This window comes from Apteryx rowi, unplaced genomic scaffold, assembly GCF_003343035.1.
Source record: "Apteryx rowi isolate R43461 unplaced genomic scaffold, aptRow1 scaffold_403, whole genome shotgun sequence".
NCBI classification, from domain to species: domain Eukaryota; kingdom Metazoa; phylum Chordata; class Aves; order Apterygiformes; family Apterygidae; genus Apteryx; species Apteryx rowi.
In genome coordinates, this window is record NW_020450562.1 from 709,977 (window position 1) to 731,545 (window position 21,569).

The following is a 21,569-nucleotide window of genomic DNA, read 5'->3' on the forward strand; positions in this document are numbered from 1 at the left end:
AGCTTTAGTTATAACATGTTTTTGTAAAAAAATGGTTCAGCATTAATAGGCTCTTGCCTAAAAACATTCAGACAGCTGCATTAATTTGGAAGGCCTTTGACTTTGCAATGAAACAAAAATTATATCTAATTAAATATGACACAGAGTATGACTTTTTAACAGGTATAAGATTTTGGATAATAGCAATTCTGATAACATTGACTCCTGATGCCATATATTTTCTCTAAGGAGAAAACATAAAAACACTCTGGGACACAATCTGTTCTTACATAATCTTGGAGACTAATCTAAAAAGGAATTTGATTAAGAGAACTGTTAAGTAAATGCATGAAGAGCTTTCACTGCATGGGCTTTACAAAACTAATAGAAAACAGCTATATGTTACTCTGTTTTCGGATAAGTTACTTTTATTGTTTGCTACATAATCTGCATGCGAGGAATGGGTATTTTCTTTTGATTGTAGAACTTCGGATTCCTCTGTCCATTTTGCGTAATAGCTACAAACTTCTAACTTACCTTTAGGAAGACGCACCTAAATGACTCACAGACTTACACACTTGTTGCATCAGTGGCACTACTGACTGGATCCAGTGCCCCCTGAGAAAAAGATTAAGCCTAAACTCATACACGAATTGGGCAGGGCAGTCCAAAAATTAGCCCTATTTAGGTAGAATGGGATTTACCTAATCTAATTTACTCCTCCAAATACTGACTACAAGCACAACTTGGGGTAACTATCATCTCCAGCGTTGTCTAACTCTCTGATGCTTGTATAGGTCTACATCAYAGACATTAGGGCAGACAGATCCATAGAGGCATTTTGTAAGAATTTCTTTCACTCACCTGTCATTTCAGAGTTTCCATTTTTTGCAACCCTGATTTGCACCACTTGTATTCCTCTTGCTAGTGCTGTCTGCCCTATATAAGACTAATGAGAAGGAGGTGAATTTTTCCTTGAAAATAAATCATGTAATTACTTTAACCGATTTTCCCTTTTTACTAGAGAATTAGCCACAAATATCTAATGATTTATACCAATTTGCTCATTATTCACAGTCACTCAGTAAATAATAAATATAAACTCAAAGAGCTAATGGGCTATTGGAGAACTTTTCCTGTTGACATTTGCTATTATGATTCACTGGCCGTGCCCTACAGTCAGGCTGTACTGCTATAAGCTAGGAACAAGAAGTACAAGGAAGGACTGGATTTTTGTAAGGAAAAGAGATTCTGAATGAGCAAAGGCAAATATTAGATGAATAGGAGAAAGATATTGGTGAAAACAGAGACCAAATTCTTTTTTCTTTTTTTTTTTACTCTCTTTTTCTACAACTTTGCATTGTAGATGATCTGCCTACCATATGTCTTGGGGGACAGAGGACAAAAATTCTGGCTTTTGTAGCCACAGTAAATGAAATTAGTCATTGTTACCTAAGGAGGCACCTTAAACTTTTCATGGGCTGAGGTGGGCCTATCTTTAGTTTTAGAAACCAATAATACCATTAAAAAAACCAATAAATGGTACCTAGCTTAAATATGGTGCTTTTATGGATAGCCTAAAAATGCTATAAAAAGTTTCATTAGCCTCCTTCAGGATCAGCTTTTGCAAATGCACGTGCTCTGCAAAATCAATGTAGAGCATGTGYGAGAGAAAAAACACATGTAGGGAGTTGTGAAGGCTAAGGCAAATTTTTTCTGTTGCTTAATACTATAAAGCTCTTTCTTTACCTTATTTTAAGCACCATTTATGTGCAGGGGTGGTAACAGTTCCTTTTGGTATCATTCTAAAATCTGAAACAAGAAATGCATCCTTTTATATGCAAAGTGCTTGCTCAAGCAAGAGGCCCTTATGAATGGGCATAGGTAGCCTAGGCTTAAAGTTGACTCTGTCTCTGTTTGGCAAATGGCGAGACTTCTGCACAGAAGTGATTGAAAGCAGTCCAGGAGCCTGTGGCAAAAGGGTGATGCCACCTCCCAGGCACCAGAGTCACAGACCGGGTCTCTATTCACTTAGCTTAATTGCTTCCCTAAAATGAAGGCTGCTGTCAGCTTTTCTGCAGTTTAAGGATTAAGCGGTATGTTCAATTTTACATTAAAATCAGTGGGGTTTTGGGGTTTTGATCTTATCATGAGAAGATGAAGTTTGGGTATTGAAATAGACTTTTTCAGTAAGAGAAAGTACGGAAAATGACTGAGAATGAAGTTTTGGGTCCTTTTCTCACAGTTTTATCCATCTATGAAAGTACAGAATAATGGTATCACCAAAATTGATGCTGAAGGCACAAAAGCCTGTGGCCAAAGGTTTGAATGAGCCTCGGTAGCGGGTGTGGAAGCCTTGTAACCTGGACAGGCAAAACTTCAACCGGACCCATGCTCCAATGAAGTTACTGAGGTTAAGTCTCAATTTTTATTTAGGGTTTTTGCTTGTATTGCAATGGCTGCATCCATGTAACACTGTCAGTTGAGCTGGATGAATGCCATCTCACTTAGGTTGATTTAAATCTGAAATCATTCCACTGTATAGCAGGACCTGTCTACAAGAGGAATTTAGTGTGCAGTGAAACAGTGTGTGAATTTATAGAGTACTAGCTACTTTGCACCAGCTTTCTTTGTGGGAACCTCTGAAATGGAGCTTGACTCACATTCAAAGTGGAGCAAAATATCATCCACAAAGGCAAACACTGGAGGAATTAACATGAAACAGCCAGGATGCTATAAATTCATACCCCAGCTTATTGCCAATGTAGGCAAGCTTCACAAAACTACACTTGTGCAAAATTAGTACATGGCAGATCAGAATCATACCCCAGGAATTGCCCTTTCCAAAACTATACCTGTAATAACATATGATATAATGAARGTGGAATGAATTTTCCTAGTTGACTGTATTAAAAATAACAACTCAACTCAACTATGTGATTGCTTTCCACAGAATGTAAACAAAGAGGCTAATTTCCCTCTGCTGACTTATTTTTTCCAGCTAGATCAGTGAGCACATCAGTGAGCTCCCACCTTATGCAAAACAGAGTGAAATTGCTAATCCGGACTCCCTTTGTCACAGGAGTTATAATCAACCTGTTGTTGACTAAATATTAATGCTATGTGACCTGCCTCATGTGGCCTCTCCCAGCATGAACAATTTTAACTCAGAACATGTAGCAGTTTCAAAGTGCTGCTGAATATGCAGGCAGAGCAAGAGAATTTGCATCCAGTTCAAATAGCTAGCAAGCAAACATCTGGATTCACACACTGTTCCCACTAAAATAATATTAAAGCAAATTGAGATAGTTCAGTATGCAAACAGAATTAGAACCAAACGTAACTCACACTTCAGTTCTCAATGATCTTATCACAATTTAGTGGCATGGGTTGTGCTGAGCATAGTTAAAGCATTATTAGTATAATGTTGCAACCAAATACAGGTTATTCTAACCGATGTCTTACTTTGCCTTCCACAAACAGAGCTGTAAGACTACAGGTTTGCTGCGTGACTGTCAAAGAGCGTGTATACAGGCAGACATCCCACAGGGTACAAGCTTGCCTATCCCAAACAATTCTGGTGAGCAAAGAAAAGTCACTGCAAATCCTGCTTGCTTTTCTTACACCTGCCTGAGTATTTCTGGGGGGCACAGCTCACAGTGTGTACTAACATCCGACAGGGTACTAATGGCCTGTAAGGTGCTCATCTGGTCAAATGTGCTTCCAGTCGGCAGTGTTTTCCTCAGGAGGACTGCGGAAAGGGCACTGGCAGCTGAATAGTAGTGACTGCGTCCTCACCTGCCAAGTGAGTGCAATTGCAGCCACCATGCCTAGCCGCCAAGCCTAGCCTGATTTTATTTCATACCTCCCAGCACACCTCCAAAGGGCAAGCAAGCCTGAAAAGCTATGTGCAGGCTCGGTAGCTGGATTAAGAAAAACGCATGAAGAGCAGTACAGCAGAGACGTTCCCTATAAAACTGTTAATCAGGCTTTTCCGGGAGGTATTGGTATAAACACAGGCTGTACATAGTGTAACCCCGCTTCTTTACCGCCTGTCACGCAGACCCTACACATCTGTATCGTAACTGGATTACAGGTGTGACAGCATACCTCAAAACTACAATGGCAATGCTGCGGGGTAGGTTCACTATTTGCGGTTATTGTTTTAAAGACTACTAAATTTTATACATGTATCCAGAAGGTGTATTATGCCTACAGATTTTAACATTTGATTTGGGATCCTCCCCCAAAGAGAATTATACTTATTGAAATTAGGTATGTCAGTCTGTTTGTTAGGCATTTAGGCAAGATCAGTCTTGCATTTGAAAACTAGCTGTTCACCCTCAATAGTCAGAGCTGATCTCTTAAACCATGCTTATAACAGTACCAACCATCCCAGTCAGAAACCACCACGCATGTCCATATACTCCTCAATTTAGTGCCTGGATCAAAAATCTGGGTGTCTTGGCGTATTCATTCTGGGTAAAATTCTGCCTCAGTCTCCTGAGAGGGTGCCTGTCTGCTGTGTTTTGTGCTGTATCTACTTGGGAACAAAACAGGAGAAACTGAAATGTTTAATAATATGCTCTAAGTATCTGCTGTATTCGACCTCTGTGGGCACAACCAGCGAACATGCCAGTGAAGAGAAAATGTGATTGTATACTACAGTGCTGGGTGGTGCATGCAAAGAAGAAATCTTCAACTGGTGCTCAACATGTTACGTTACAAGACCACAATGTTATTTTTAGTCTTCGATCGTGCAGAAAGACTCTCTGGGCCATTAAGCCTGTGTTCAAATTGCTTAATGCATATGCAGGAAAACAGTGCGTCTTGAAATCCAGCACAAGGTTTATGCCTCATTTAGGTCTCATGTGGGGCCTCCAAACACAGCTTAAAAGGGGTTTAGGTTGCTCATAAGATTTGTGCAGATCTGCTGCACAGCAGTAATTTTGATCCCAGTCTTCTGGCAACGCATATCTTACACACAGTAGCCTACCTATGCTATGTTTCTAAAGATTGCAGTTTTTGGAAAGGCAGCATAAGCTCTCTGCTCTTCCATGAAAGACCTTGTCTCAGTCAGGCTTTGCCCTTTATGAAGTATATTTTTTCAGTAAGTATATGTTTGCACAAAGTATACACTGGCAAAAAGAAATCACCCTCGCCTCTGTTTCAGAGAAAATAGCCAGGACTGGTGATGCTTGGGATACATGATGTGTCCCTTTTATAAAGTTAAGCTTCCAAATACTCATCTTTTATCATGGCAGACAAGCATTAACGGGCAGACATTTTAAAAATGGTACAAAAGACAAGCTAATTTTAAGAGCGTGACCAATATATTATTATTGAAACTAAAATTATTCTAGATAAAAGTGCTTAACTGTGAACAAATATATACACATACACAGAAGACAGATGTACGTAGTCCTGTCGTTTTTCTATCTATACGATGGGAAGAGAAACAAAGAAGAGGAGAAATATTTTAAATACCTAGAATTAAACTATGCCTCAGTACTCATAATTCTAGTCTTACCATGATTCCCAGTCATGGTTTGCCATATTTTAGTTTTAGAATATATCTATTTTAATACCATTCATTATAAAAAGCCATCTTCTCACTAAATTTTGCATTTTCAAATTAAAATATTTTAAATGACAGCAAATTAAATTCAAATCAATGACCTCTTATTATTGTGATTATATAGATAATTCAGTGAGTATGTGGTTAATTGTCACAGTGCCATTGATTTCAACAAAGTAAAAATAACTGATTTAGGTCTTGAGAAATGCTGCTTTTTGCTTGGATCACCCTTTTTTTCAGTATTGACCCAATATAATATTTGAGTTTTTGTTGTTATAGTGATAGCAAGAATGCCAGATAAGCACATTTTATAAATAGAAATAAATTTGAGAGAAAACGTTAAGTGGCTTTTTTATTTTGAGAAAGACAGAGAAGCAAGGCAAGTTATAGTTCAAAATCTACTTACATATATTAAGTGAATATTTAATTCCACTTAAGAATTGGTAAAGGTTTGTTTTGGCATTTAAATAGCAAGCCGTCAATTCTGTTTAAACGTGCAACTGACTTTCCTCAGTTTTCGTGAAAGACCTGGCAAAAGCAGAAAGTCGTATTTCTTTCAGTGCAATGAAAGGAGCTGAGCGCTAGCAAAAGCTGATTTTAGGCGTTGGGATATTTATGCCTGCATGGTGCATGCGTACTGATTACCCAGCCCTTTTGTAGCTCTGAACCCAGAGTATCTGAACCAAATCTACGCTGTGCACACACGGCTCCGGTTCTTCCAGGAGGCAGCGTGGCCAAGAGACGAGAGCCGCCGGGTGTCTACCTCCTGATCCAAGGTCCCAGGGGGAAATGCTTCGTTTTGCTGCACGAAGGGTGACAAAGGGAGGAGGGCCCAAAGCTGAGGCTGCCCACGATAGCTGCTGGCAGTGGGTACACACCGCGGGGTGTTGGCGGGGAGCTGAGACACCCTTTGCATGAGGGGAGCCGCGCAGGACGCGAAAGCCTGATGCCACGAGAATAGAGAAATGACGGATGGGGCTGGCAAGACAAATTGCCCTTTTGATATATGCACCTCAAGCCTCACTAACCAAGAAGGTTCTTAGATACAGGGTTATATGTAAAGCAATACTGTGCTCTTCTTGTATACGACATGCTTAGATTCGTATCAGCAGCTAAAACCGCAAACTGATTTTCCCCATGAAGTGAGTTTTTGATAGATTTTGTGTGTACTGTATAAAACGAAAAAATTACTTAAAGGTAAATGAAAGCTACCTGCAATCATCTGTGAAAGGTTAACATTTACCGTGCTACAGAACAGCTAGATGACATGCAGTACCTGACAGGTTCTGAAGATAGAAAGAGACAAAGTGAGTCTATCTGGGACAAAATCTTGTTTAAAGTCAGTTTTAAATCTTAAAACTCACAAGCCAAAATATTATTTGTTTCTGGGAGTGTTTTCCTGTATGGGCTAGTGGTATATGGATTAGTTCACCACTCCTCAAGTTTCTCTTTTTTGCTCAGAAAACTGAAACCAAAACATCTCAGGTATACTCTTATATTCTCCTGTTTAAACAATGTTTGCTATTACTCTTAGTCACAACGAATAGAATCAACCACATATGAAAGAGTGCTCTGAAAGTCGCAAAACTTCAATTGAAACATGTATGACCTATTATTTTTAGTGATCAAAAAACAAAAAAAGGAAAAATCCTTGTAAGTTTGGAGCTCAGCTTGGACTGTACCAAGCATCCAAACGAACTTCCAAAGCCAGTTAGCCTTATCCCGACAGATTTAGTGGCCGTCTCCCTTCATCTCCGCCACTGTCCTTTTCCAGAAGGCAGAGGTCTCATTACCTGTAAGTGGCAGGCCTCCTCCTGCCACACACAGCTTTCAGCTATCACTTATTTTGGGGAATGTCACTAATTAAAGGCACACAACGTACGCCATCGCTCTCACACAAATACCTGAAATGAAAAGTCACAGCTGTTCCTACTGACCTTCCCTAGCTCTCCATTGACCATCTGAGTCCAGTATGCAAAGTATACCACAAAACTGATTCTATTTATCCGTCTATCTATCCGTCTACCTGTCTATCTCTCTATCTATCTAGGAAACGGTTTCTTTTCTTTAACCTGCGATCTTCAAACATTTTTTCATATATGTCAAACTTTCTTTTGAGGGACATCACTCCTCGAAGAAAATCAGGATGTCAAAGCCAGGCAAATTCTTAGCGTCCTTGACTGTTTGTGATTTCTCTGACAAGCCCTTCCATTAAACAATCATGAACATTAATTTCTCTATAGTTAAAAGCATGCAGACAGTAAGAGTAAAATATAACATCTTTCCACTACTCTTTGCACATACCAATGCTGAATAAAAATGCACTGTGTTGCCTGTAACATCCTTTTCTTAGGACACAAATGTATACTAGAGTACCACCAGTCAAGAGGAAACCCTTGATACTACTCTCTGATTGTAGAGTACTTGCTTTATTAAACTGTTCCCTGGCCATTTTTTTCCCTACACACAGCTCCTCTCTTCCAAAGAGCACTGTATTTACTGAGTCACTAATAGTATCCTGAAGCTAAGAAGCACATATACATGCAAGATTTTCACTGGGGTTCGTGTTGCTGAGAGGGGAATATGGGTGCATGTTAGCTGTGTTGTCATCCCACTTTGCCCGCTGGGCATTCTCCTTGCATGTCTTGTACTGCCCAAGAAAACTGGTACAACAGTATCTAAAGTACTCTGCCACCATGTGTATTTTAAGTATTTTTGCTTCCCACACATTAGTGCCCTCTTTGCAATTGGTTTCCTCAGTAAATTTGGGGCAACAGATCAATTAGGAGGAGAACTGGAGAAAGGGAGAACAGCAGGTGCAGGAGGTGGTTAATCAACTTGCCTTTGAGAAGAAAGTGATGACTTTGGTGAGAGGACTGTGGCAGACTGACTGAGAAGGGGCAACCTGGAGGCTTGTTCTGCTTTTCTTCTCCAGGAACAGAAATGCTGGGAGTGATGTCTGAGGGACTAGAGAAAATGCATGGCAGGTTAGAGAGGTCAGGAAGAGACTGAGGGACTGAGGAGAGAGGAGTGAAAAAGGAGAGGAAAGAGCAATGACTAGCCAAAATGACATGCCTGGGAATCTGTTCAGAGTGGATAAAAATAAATAATTTTGTTTATTTCTTAGAAGGGTGATGAATGGAACAAAACATGAATGCTGAGCTGCACAGGATTGAAATGGGCAGGTTGAGCATATGGAGTGACAAAAAGCAAAAGTACTTCCAAGGCCATCCAAGGAGTCCTTTGGCAGAGCAAAAGCAGCACAGGACGAACTGTGGAAATCACTGGGAAATCTGAGGAAGCAGAGATATTACTGAACGATATGGGCAATGTGGTAAGGAACCGTTTGGGAGCCAAGGAAGTTATTCAAGAATATAAGGAGAAGGGTATGACCAAAAGGAACAGCCATCGCTGGGGAAGTCTAAGTGAAAGGAAGTGTTGTACAGGCTTAATTTGCTTAAGCTGAGCTGGGGGCGGAGGACTATGGAGGAGAGAGAGAAAAGAGGAATTAAAAAAAAAAAAGTGCAGGGTGGATGCCCTACCAGGAATGGGGAAAACAGGAAAAGAGACAAAGGAAGTTTAGGGAGACCAAAGCATATTGAAAGCTGTGCTGGGATCAGGAAGGAGATAACATGGCATGGAACAGGAAAATCAGTGAGATGTGCTGGCAAGGGCTGCAGGAGACTGCAATCAAGATGAATGAGATGGAAGAGAGAGAAAGCAAGGCAGTAAATTGTGAGGCAGCTAGTTGAAGAATGACACATTTCTTCCTGGAATGAACAGAGAGGAAAGGGGCAGACTGACAACGAAAGCGAGAAAGCTTAGCGCAGAGAATAAAAACAAGAGAGACTCAGTAAGCTTCACAGTTTTATTAACTGATAACAAAAAAAAATGGTGGAAAAGTACTATACAAAGTCAAACATTTGTGTGTTTGTTACCATTATGTGTGGACTGAAGGGCATCTGGGAGACCTGTGCAGGAGCTGTTATAAGAGCTGCTTTTCTCTGTAACTCTCTCTATATAACCAATGTTGACATTTCAGTTTTCATGAATATAGTAGATACTTGGGTGCTTGAGAAGAAATATAACGAATGCTTTTAGGGCTTACAGATTTGGCACATGTTGCAATTACCTACTAGCAACTTCTTTGAGAAATCTGAAGGAGCTGGTTGCCTTTTGGCACCGAGGCTCAGCTCCAGCAAGTTGCACGTGGAGTTTCGAACTGTGCTGGCTCCAGCTCCAGAGCAGCATTGGCCTTTCAAGTTTTTCATGCTGCTTGTTAGCTGCCCTACTTGGCTTTGATACTTGTTGCCTTCCATGATCCCTAAGTTTCAGCAGTCCTCTCATCTCCCTTGCACATCCTGATCTTTTCATTCCCATCTTCAGACAGTGAATTTCCCTCATCTTCTAAGTTCAAAATTTCCTTCTGACCTTTCTCAAATGTCTGACCTCAGACCCCACCTTTGCTGATCCAGCTTTCTGAATCCATAAAGCCCTTGTGCAGACATCTCGGCTCCCTGCTCCATCAGGATGAGACCCCATCAGGCAAGCCAGTGGTGAGAAGCGTGCCCAACAAATTAGTGTTTCTTAGAAGTGCTCAGTGCTTGTTTGCATCTGAGAGGCACTCTTAATAGTGGTCCTCTGAACTCTGGGCTCTCTGGGTACCTCCCAGCACATTTTGCAACATTACGCTCTTTCTCCTGCTCTTGTGAATCCACAAACCAAACGCAGCTGTGTGTAGCCTGTAATGTGCTGCAAGAGCTAATGCAGGGGTAGTGGTGAGGCAGCCTGCAGCGAGGACCCACCAAAGATCCCCTGCATGGGCACTGCGCGTCCCCAGCATGCACAACGCCTACGGCTCAACGGGCTGGCCCTTCCCCCTCCAGATCCTGCTTCCAGCAATCTTCTGGACTTCAGTTTCCCCATTTCTTTCTCCCAGAACTTTCCCCCACATGACTGAAGCTCAGAAGGGCTTCTCCTTGGGCTCTGTCTGCCGCTCATTCCCCTTTTATGCACTCATTGACCTTTTATGCACTCATTCCCTTTTATGCACTCAAGTTTTCCCTCGTTAGACCTGCCCTGTGAACTATCTTCCCCTTCTCTCTTCTCAGAAATGTATGTGTTTTGAAGCTGCTGCTGCCCTACTGAACAAAACAGAGCGTGATTTGATGAAGGAGTGTGGGATGTGGAAGGCAGTAAGAATCGGGTTTATATTTATTTGTATTTTGGCAAATTTCACAAAATGCTTGCTATCATTTCAATTTACAGAAAGCTGCAAGTTCAGGCCATTCTTTTCACTGCTAACTGTTTTTTCCATGCCAGTTTAATGAGCAGTGTACTTTCAAATCAGAAGCTAAATATAAGCTTGTGGAACAAGCCCTGCATCTTTCCCCATATTTGGCAATGTCTGACATTCCATAATTATTTTACATAGCTGATTCTTTTCATGAACTTGGCAGCTGAAAAGAGCCACGTCTTTCTGAATAAACTGTAGGAGTTTCTAAAGGAATACGAAAGATTGCTATTTTTCTCTTAAATACAAAGACTAATATTGCAATTTGCATTTGAGTTTCAAAGTTCAATGTTGCACTCCACCTGTAGGAGGTAAAAAAGTAATACCAAAACCTTCTTGGGTGAGCACTGCTTGTTTTTCAGTAGTTTATTTTGTAACACAATGTTTTTGAGGAAACCTGTACTTTTAAAGGATTGGCAGTTATTACACAGCATTTACTGCATAAGGGAAACTCATGATGAATTTATTAGCATCTGTGCCAGACCAAACATCTGCAAATTTTAGTGGAGTAGGCAAGAGGAAATCAGAATTTTAATTCTGCTTTTCAGCTGGCATTATAATTCAGCTATTTTAAATTCAGTTGAATTATGAAGAATTTAATTTTTCAGTATATAAAGCTTAGGGTGAAAGTGGATAGGCCCAGTTCAACCAAGTATTCCATGCAAACTAGGCATCTGAATAACCTTGTCCTTAAAATACTTGTTTACACATGCTTAAGCACGTTGATAAATGTGGATGATAGTTTTAGAAAACCATTGAGGCATATGCTGGTTCTAAATACACCCAGATGAACGGTGGGAGTCTGTCAGGTTTCAGAGGTTTCAAGCTTCACTTTCACATTAAAAGTACCGGTATCAACCTAGAGCTCAAGAAAAAAGTTCTCAGTTCTACTTCACAACATTTTCCTTGGAAAAAGAGAGATTATGGCCAGTGTTGCCTCAGGTGGCTCATTTCCTAATGCAGCCCCTGCCCGGGGCTGAGCAACTCCCTAGGCAGCACTTCCCTTCCTGCCTCCCCCTCAAAGCCCGTCCTCCTGTGGCAGAAGTGGACCTGTGCTTTTTTGGTATTAGCTGGGGAAGGAGGTCTCACACTATTTCTGGCTAGTGCTGAAGCTTGCTGAATTGCAGTTCTCGGCAGTCACGTATCGCTACAGCTGGATTCGACTTCTGCCATTCAGTTAGCAATTGATGGGGGCTAAAAAGAAATCTGCCACAACATCAAAATCATCACTATAGTGATATACTCAGGGTGCATACAGACAATCACGAATGACGGAGTTATTGTGACTTAATGAGTTGCCTTTCATGAGTTGAGTTACAGGAACCTGCCTTAATTAAAGTGTAAAATACATTAGAAGAAACTACCATAAAGGTGATTAAACCTGAAGTATAAAGTGTTTAAACTAATATGTCATATTTAACAGGTGGGGTAGGCAAAAGATGTTCCTATCTACACTTACATGAGCTTAGGAGTGTGACTTGGTAAACCAGGGTAATTTAATTGTTTATAATTGTCCTATTGATATAAAGGATAAGGATTCAATATATACAGAGGCTGCTACACTTCACTATAGATTGTTTGTTCTTAGAAATAACTGATGCCTAAGGGATGTCAGGGAAAACAAGATTAACAAAATCTAATATTACAGACCACATTGAACTGAATTATTTTTCAGACATACTGCCTAAATCATTGGCATAGGTTTGTGACTGGGCAAACTACTTAACTCATTCAGAAAGTAATTTTAAAAATATGAAAAAGTAGATATTTGCAAAACACTGCTGACTATTCTCAGTTAATGCATCTTGGAAGGGCAGCGATGGTATCAAGACGAACTTAATGAACAGGAGAAATGGTGTGATATGAACAGGGCATAATTCAGCGAGGACAAGGGTAAACTTCTACATGTTGGCTGGAATAATCAACTGTGCAAACAGGGTAGAAAGTGGCAGGAAGGATCTGTGAGTTACCATGCGCCACAAACCAAACATGTCAACCATTTCATACTGCTGAGAAAAAATGAATGTCATATGGGGATGCATGAACACAAGTGTCATATGCAAGATGTGTGAAATAATCCTCCTACTCTACCTGGTGCTGCGAGTCTCAGCCTGAATCCTGTGCCCAGTTTTAGGCACCACACTCCAGTGAAGATGTGGAGCAGCCAAAGTGCAACAAGGAAGCTGGAAGCCCAGTAAGCACAATCTCTGAGGAGATCTGGGATGAAATGGAAGAGGGCTGGATGAGTGAAAGTGGTCCCAAATATGCAAAGAAAGAGGAAATACATTGTTTTCCAGATGCAGTGGAGCATGAATAAGGAGGGCACTTGAGTTGCAACGGAGAAATTCAGGTCACACATTATGTGAAAGCTCTCATGGTGAATAGTGAAGCACCAGGGGAAGTTGCCCAGGGAGGAGTTAAAGTACAAGCCGGACAAGTATCTGCTAGGAAGGGTGTGACCTTGCCCTGTGGCAGAGGTCAGCGGATGTCTGGAGAGCCCTCCTGGTTCTGTGATTCTGATGAGAAGCTAAAAATCCTCAGCTGCTATAAACTGGGGAAACTTCATTAATGATTTATTCCAGCAGAGGGGCCTTGCCTGAAATCTGTCCAGTGTAAGTAGTTTTTCTACCTCATTTTTGCTTTTGCCGATGAAATTATGGGAGATTAATAGCTACAGAGCTACACTGTTAGCCAGAAATCTTTTAGCCTTCTAAAGGTCAGTTAATCTACGATTTAATCTGATGGTCACTGAAATTAAGTGGAAGTATTTCAGTAGACCACAATGGAGGGCGGTTTGTGTCTCTAGCCTTTGGTTACCTTGAGTTAAACCTTCCCTAAAAGCCAAACAGTGTATATAAATCAAATACATTTCAAAATGCATGAAGAATCTTTCTGTTGTACTGCAGGAAAAAAACCCTGCCTTTCTAGCTATCTGCTGGTTTAAATAGTTCTCATTAAAAACTCCAAAATGTCTTTGGTGCCTGCTGTTCACCTGTTGAGGTTCTTGGTCCTTGGGAGATTTTATGCAGCTAGGGAAGCAAGAGAGATTCATATGAAGTTGGTTGTTATGTTCTGACGTTTTCATAGTGAGAGCTGAGTTGTGTATTTGAAACTTACTCTTAAAAAAGTGGAACATTTCAACTAAGCAATACCACCCTCCCGAAAAAAGAAAGAAAGAAAAGAAAACCAGAGTTGGACTATGAAGTTTGGCAGGACTAAAATATGTGTGAAACTTCAAAGTTAACCTTACGTCTTTACAGATTTCAAGTCTCAGCATAGTCACTATCAGTGAATTAAAGATTTGAAAGGCTGTTCCAGAAAGCAGATGCCTTGATCCCTAAATAGAGCTGATCTTTCATATTTTTGAGTCACTCTCCCTGGGTACTTTCATTCCTGCAGCTGGATTTTTGATTTTATTTCTAGTACGCATATTTTCTTGTAACACATCTGGAAATTTCCTGTGCGTTCACATAAACTACTTAGTTTGAGGAACAGATTTTTATAATACATGCGTAGACAAAAAGCTCATGAATGAAAATGTAGACTTAGGTCACAAAGCCAGCCTTCTTTTGACTCTGAGTTCTTGTGCTGTATTTCCTCTTGATTATGGTACAGTTTGATTTTTGTGGCTGTCATATGAAAATGAGGATTACACACTGCAATTGATACAACATAGTTGATTTCTGTTTGTCACTGAATATATCTTATATGTTAACTGGTAGTGTGATGCACTCAGGCACAGTCTTTAATTAAAGTGCGACAAAACCACACATATAGTATGGGCATGGCAAAGGAACCTGGCACTTGATACAAAAATAATTGTGCTGAAACGTGTCGTATCACTATGTGACGTGACTAAGTCAGTGGAGACACACTTATGCTTGAAATCTGAAGTATTACTGAGCACTGATTTTCATCTGGGAAAGCTGTGATCAAATCAATGCATGTATTATTCTTCACAAATGAATAATGTTGACAACAAGGACATATTAAACACCTACAGTGTACAAAGCTTTTCACGCTGTTTATGAACCAAACACAAACCAAGAGATTGTCAACTCTCCAGAGCTCACTCTTTGTCTCCCATGAAGTCCTTCTGCCTATTCTGATATGATGCTAAGTTTCCCCACAAGCACCCTGGCGCGCAGACCTCCGAAATCATTTGATTAGGAGCAAACTGACTCCCCTGATTTCTTCCTCGTTCTTCCCGTCCTCAAAAAGCCAAACAAAACAACCCCACAGTCTGCAGTGAGTGAATGTAGTATGCAAAGCAGAGTGAGAAAAATGTCTCTGTCAATACCATGGCCGAGGGGCTCTGGCTGCAACTTGCTCTGCCGCCCACTGATGCCTGTATCGCCCAGAGCTGTGAGACACGTTGGCGCTATCTGCACGGGTCCCTTCTCTGACTGTGAGGAGGCAAACTTCTGCACATCCCGGCTGTAAAGTGCTACTTAGCTGCCTCAGCAAACAAAGACTTTCCAAGAGAAACGCAACAAAGAATGGACTCCTGCACTTATCCCATGCACAGGCTTCGGTTAAAGCGTAAGCCAAGAGTAAAACACCACTCTACTCTCCAAAGGAGTGAGTGCTCTCTAAACGAAAAATGCACGCAGCCCCTGTTATTTGCCAAGAAAGCTGATACTGTCGCTCCACAAAGGGAACCTGCGCACAAGTCACACTGATCACCAAAACTGTAATCAAACTTCCACAGAAAAGCAACCATTGGGGTCCTCTTGCACAATGCACGGCATTAGCACGTACTTGCTCCTTGCTACCCCATGGGAACCGCGTCATACAGTAGGGTGCTACACAACACCAGAGCCCCCAGGAATAGTTTTAATGTCCAGGTATGGTATGGTTATAAGCAGAGGCCATGTGGATTTGGTACACTGCAGTGTTACAGTGACTAGATACTGGGACTCATGCAGTGATGCTTCTCTATTTGCTGGGAAATACGTCAGGGAAGCACAAACACATAAAAGAGAGAGTAGTAGGAGATAGTTACCTAACATGATGAAGGGGATTCCCAGGAAGGTGGAATTGTATTTCCCACCAGTGAGATTGATGATTCCAGCTGCAGTCAGAGTGGCAAGGGTCACAGTCAGCAATCCCAGCAGGCCAAGCCAGGGTTTGCTGCGGACACAATCCTGCATGGAGCAGCAGAGAACAGCCAAGGTGACCACAAGGACCAAGCTCGTGATCAGGTAGCGTTCTGACACCCTGCTAGTCTTCTGGAAATCCTCCTTCAGCGAAGAAGAAGTGAAAGGATACATTTTGACTTTCCTGTTGGATTTCTGGAAAAGTTCAACAGTGTCACAAAAAATGGATTCCCACTTTTCTGCCACCATGTCATTCAAGGAGTTGATTGCCTGCAAGTAGTAGGTGAGCTGAATGGCTTCTGCAGACTTCACCCGGTCTTTGCTGTGCACAGTAACCCCACCAAGCTGATGCCCATTATACACTTCCCTGCCATCCTTTAAGTGAGTAATTGGATATGTGATCGCAAAATTAGTTCGATTAGAAGAACGAGCAGCTTTTAATTCCTCCAGTACATGCACTATGTCGTCCACTATGCATGTCTTGTCATTGTTCAGGATACATATATGGGCAAACGTGTAATTGAAACCAGGTCTTTGAACTTGGATCCTGGTCACAGCAGAGTGCAACTACAATGGAAAGAGAAATCACACACGTTATTCATCAGTTCATCTTGCACAGAAGCAGCCAGAACAACAGCGGTGTGTAGCCTCAGTCCCTTTCCTATTTGATCTAAGCAACAACAAAAGTTCTGCAGTATTAATAGCAAACTCGCTGCAAAAAAGGAAGCATGCATTAAAATAGCAGTATTATTCTCCTCTGTCCTTTACTGATAACTCAGGTATGTTGTGACTTGCATATGTGCCACGTGCACCTGCTGTTCAACCCCTCTAAATAAGCAAACTCAAAAGGCCTGGAACTTCACTTTCAAGTGATCTAATGAATATAAAAGGCATAGCTACGGCCTGACCATATTTGGGGATGCTGTCATACTTGTGATTGCCAAATTACTTTCTCAGCAGATAAACTTCAGGTACAGAATGCAGAAAAGCAATGTGACCATAAATACCACTAGCATGGGATGTAATGGGAGTCTCTCAGTTGGCACTGGAAGGAGATTAACACCCTCTCAGAATAAAGGACAGACTACAGCTGCACAGCCTAAATGTGGGGATTGTCGGCATAGCAGGAATAAGGTAGCTGGCATTAATTAATTTGCCCTCTTTTTTCCCCCATCAATCCTTAGGAAAACTGAGAGCGAGAAGTAATACAAGAGACTGACATTAGTTTTCTCTCTCTCTCTCTTGCAGAGTTTCTGTTAACCAGAAAAGGCTCCAATCTTAGGGGCTGCAGGTTATTATCTCTTATTACGTTGGTGTAATAGCTTTTATTGCAGCCTCCTTTTTACATCATTTTGCATCTTTCTGAAATTTTCCATGCCTGAGCTCCAACCCAAAGTGCATTCAGTTATTTGTGACCATCACAATGAATTTTGGTCAACACAGAAGAAGCAAGAAACCTGAAACATAGTAAGGAAATAGCCCAAATAGGGTAGGATTCTTGCAATATTTTTTGGTGGGAGAAAAAAAATGTGTTTGCTAATGTTAGGAAGCTTACAAAGGCAAGCTGTTTTTTGCCTGTTTTTCTTGCTAAATGTGTAGGTCAAGACCACTACCATCATCATTTAATTCCTTCCATGCTGCTCTAGTTGCACAAAGAGTACTAAGACCTTCCATAAGGATGCTGCTGAGGCCAAGGCTATGTTATCCACTGTCAGAAATTTGAGTAGACTTTGTCTGTGGCTCTACATGAGTAGATCTGCTTCAAGCAGCCACGGAGTTCAGGAAGGGGCTCCCTCTGCTCTTTCCTAGCTGGCATGGGGGCCCCTGCATGCCTCTGAGTATCTGCTTTCTGCACGGCTCAGTGAAATATGCAATTCTCTTGAGGTGTCGGCATGATGGTGCAGAGGGCAGCCAGTGTACAGCCCTTTTGCTGACTGGTCCCGACAACTCTATGAACTTCAGAGTCCGCATTCAGTGATGGCTTTCAGCTTCACCACAGGGGCCAGGCAAATCTTGCTGGTGCCAGGTGGGGATCCTGCAGCTGGACGGGGAACAGAAGTATGAGACAAATTTATCCTCAAGCACTGGCTCACAGCTTCTCCTAGAAAAACAGGCAAACAGGGGCCAGCTGAGTGCTTCTGGGACTGGGAAAACCCATGCAGCTTGAGACAGCTCACCAACCCCATCTGCTGTGTGGCCACATCCACTGCTCTGGAGGTGAACAAATCATTAGGTCCATTCTGAAGAAATGCAAAGTTTTATCATTAGGTCCATTTTACATAGAAGAAATGGATATAGGAGCATTGCCAAGGTCTGGCAATAAACCCAGGACTAATAAAAAGACAAGGAAAAGCCCTCCTTCACCTGCAAAGCAGGGAAACTATAACTCATCTGGGAAGCTGAAGAACTGAATTAAGAATGTCTCTAACTTCTTTCCTTAGAGGGTGAATAACTATTTTCTGACTCCAGATTCTGAGCAAGACAAAGAGAATTGGCTAAAGGGAAAGAATTCCGTTCTTTTTTTTGTAAATGCATATGCGGCTTTCCACTAAAATTCAAAAAGAGGACAGGAAATTCTTATACATAGTAAAGAGGCTGGGATTGCGTGATATTTAATGGAACTAGTTCCTTCTGAAGAAAAATGTGGATTAAAAAAATAGGAGATAGTGTAGACTACAGCAGTAGAACTTACACTTAGCTGGTGATGATGGATGAATTGCCTAATCATCATGGCTAAAATCCTGGGTCTGTTGAAGTTAATGACTCATAGTGACTTTTGTGTGGTATTTCAGACCTATTTGCAGACCCCCCCCCCCCATACATACGATACTATGCATCTAATTATCTTGTAATACATTACATAATTGCTGATAGATATAACTTCAGTTAAATTGCCACCATTCTCAGGGTGATATGATGTCATACAGGCAAAAAATACAAACTTCCTATACTTCTAGCTTGTTCCTCTAGGAGCGTGGGGGTATATTTTTCCACATTTGAGTAGCTTTTATTTTCCACATAACAACAGCTCAATATCAACAACAGAAAGACAAGTTTGAGCAAAGAACTGAACTCAGAAATCTTTTCACAATACTGGAAGAATACAATACCTTGCCATGGTGAGAAGGAAAATTCTCCATCATGGAGCGAGCACAAATAGCTGTCTGTGCAACAACTTAGGGGTTCTTGCACAACTTTCTTCTAAAACAAAATAAATGAAAAGATTTGCAAGCACATGCCAGAGAAATGAGCCAGTATGGGGAATTTTTCCCATCCTTCCAGTTTGTCTCTGCAAAGCTCTGCTTTGCAAGAGCTGTTCTGGGGGCCTGAACTTCAAATGGATGTTGTTATAGTTTCAGGAAAATGTCCTGATTTACTGAAATCAAAGGCAGATATCTGATTTTAGATTTATTACAATGGCAGCTACCGTATCTATTTCATTGACAAAGGTTGTAAAATCAAATGTCATGTAAAGAAGTGCGGCTGAGGACAACTAGCAGCAATAGAAGGAATTTATTGCCTGTATTAGATTAACAATACAACTCCTTCAGAAAGGATCCATCAAATGACATAATGCAGAAGAAAAGAAACTGTCATACAAGTTTCATCAGACAAGGTGTGTTGCTATTTACCTACTCTGCCTCACTGCTGCATTCGCTTCCTTCTACATCTGAAGCACATTCTTTTAATATTTAGGTTATAAAATAACCTCATCTGTCACAGCTGTTATTTTATCTTTAGCGAAAGGCTAGAAGCTAAATGTCATACTTAAAATACTCATTTCTTCTTGGAAACTATCATTTCAGATTCAGGAACAAGTTCTGCTGTGGCGGCACAGCGTTTGCTATGACGCTGGGGCACAGCAGCGGGGTCGGAGGCTCCCCGGCCAGGCAGAAGGGGTTGGATGAGGCAATCGGACTGCACCCGGTGGAGACCTGGCTATCTACTTCCTCGCAACGGGGCTTGCCAAGGAGGCACCAGGAAAGACAGGGGAGCAGCCAGAGAGCGCTGTGTCCTGGCAAACGCCAGGCAGCCTTGCAGCCCTGAGCACCTGCTGCAAGCTGATGCACTTCAGAGCAGCTCTGAGACTCACTCTGAGCTTTGCCAGCGGCCACTGCAGCCCCCGTTTGGCCTAGGATCGGAGACAAGCAGCCAAAGAGGACAAAAACCTTTCGTGCCCTCCATCCCACCAAAGCACACCAAACACTGCCTGACGTGCCAGAGGCGGCAGCTTCGGGAGGGCTGACTCACACTTTCATCCTCACGGCAAATACGTTCTTTTCCCTGCAGTTTGCTGTTTCAGCCCAGATCCTAGAAAACCAACCACTGGTGCTTCAGTGCATTTTGCACAGGTCAGAGCTGTGCTGCAGCATCATTGCAGACTGTTTCCCTCTGCTTGTCTGCATTAGCCCCTGGGTTGCTGCCTCTTCTCCACTGAGAGCCACATACCATGGCACTCCCAGCTCCCCTGCCATGCTAGATTCAGCTGTAAATGTGCAGATTTTTCCACTTAAATCCAGAATCCAAATTCCTGGTTGCAGGCGACGGGGTTCCATAGAACCCACATGGTTTAAGAGGTTATAGGAATGCGTGGCATGAATTTAGGGGGCAACATCATCTGCAGTTTGGTTTGGATATGTTACACCAAGCTGAAACTTTAGTTTGTTAATAAATGGTAAAGACTGTTGTCTAATGCGGACAACATTAGCACCTTTTCCCCAGGGCTGCAGTTTAATGGCAAGTAACTATATTCCAAATAAATCTGACACCTAGCACTGGGACAACGACTGACCACCAGATTCTCCTTTATCCAGTTGTTTTCTTATCCTTACTGATCCTATTAGTAGAAAGGGAGAATTAATGGAAWAATAGAAGCCGCACAAATGGTTTTTCCTGACGGGAGACATGTACTGCTTGCTCATCACTTACAGCTTTCTCAGTTAACTAACAGTGCAAGTAACCGAAAAGCAGTTTACTGCTGAGGCACTAGAGCACTGCAGCAGGAGAACTGAACAGTATTGCCTCAGCTTACTTGCCATGATAGCATCCCGTTTTTGGCCTTTTCCCTGGGAGTGCTCAGTCATGAGATAATAACTTACACCTATCGCTCTTTATCCATGTTTAAACAGTGATCACCACTTACAATTCCCCTTTCCCTTCTGAAAACAGTCTTTATCCGTATCCCGTACCATGCTGGGGATTTCTAGAAAGGACAGCATTTTCTCTTCCTTCAGCCTGTTTGCCACTTGCATTTGATAGCATCTTGGTCCCGGTCTTTGTTTACTCTAAGTTCCATGCTCACTGATTTATTTATTGTTGACAGACTGAAGGTGGCTTCAACCGGGAGATAAATCCCTTGGTGCAAGGAGTCTCCAGGTGAGGGCTATTCGCATTTCACATCTCCACACCAATCCCTGTTTCGGTCTGTGACGTAGCTGACAGATGAGAGACGGCTAAATCTCACTGCCCTATCAGTTTTTTGACTGCGGGCCCAGGAGGGGATGCCAGGAAGCAAAATGTAGAATCCTTTCACTGACACTGGGCTAAACCGCTTGCCCCAGGGCCTCCGAGTGCCACAGCTGCAAAGATTTCTTGAAGCTATTTTTGGGCACCGGTACTC

At 41.8% G+C, this 21,569-nt stretch overlaps 1 protein-coding gene across 2 annotated transcripts in view; it reads right to left on the reverse strand.

Annotated features, from left to right (window-relative positions):
- The window catches only part of PTCHD1 (patched domain containing 1), a 34,036-nt gene that overhangs the window by 4,054 nt on the left and 8,413 nt on the right, over positions 1-21,569 (reverse strand). The window contains exon 2 of one of the 2 annotated variants that reach the window (XM_026075437.1): positions 15,856-16,516. In XM_026075437.1, the coding sequence (XP_025931222.1) occupies positions 15,856-16,516 (661 nt within the window). The remainder of the gene's footprint in view (positions 1-15,855; positions 16,517-21,569) is intronic. The other variant, XM_026075438.1, reaches the window with a different exon arrangement.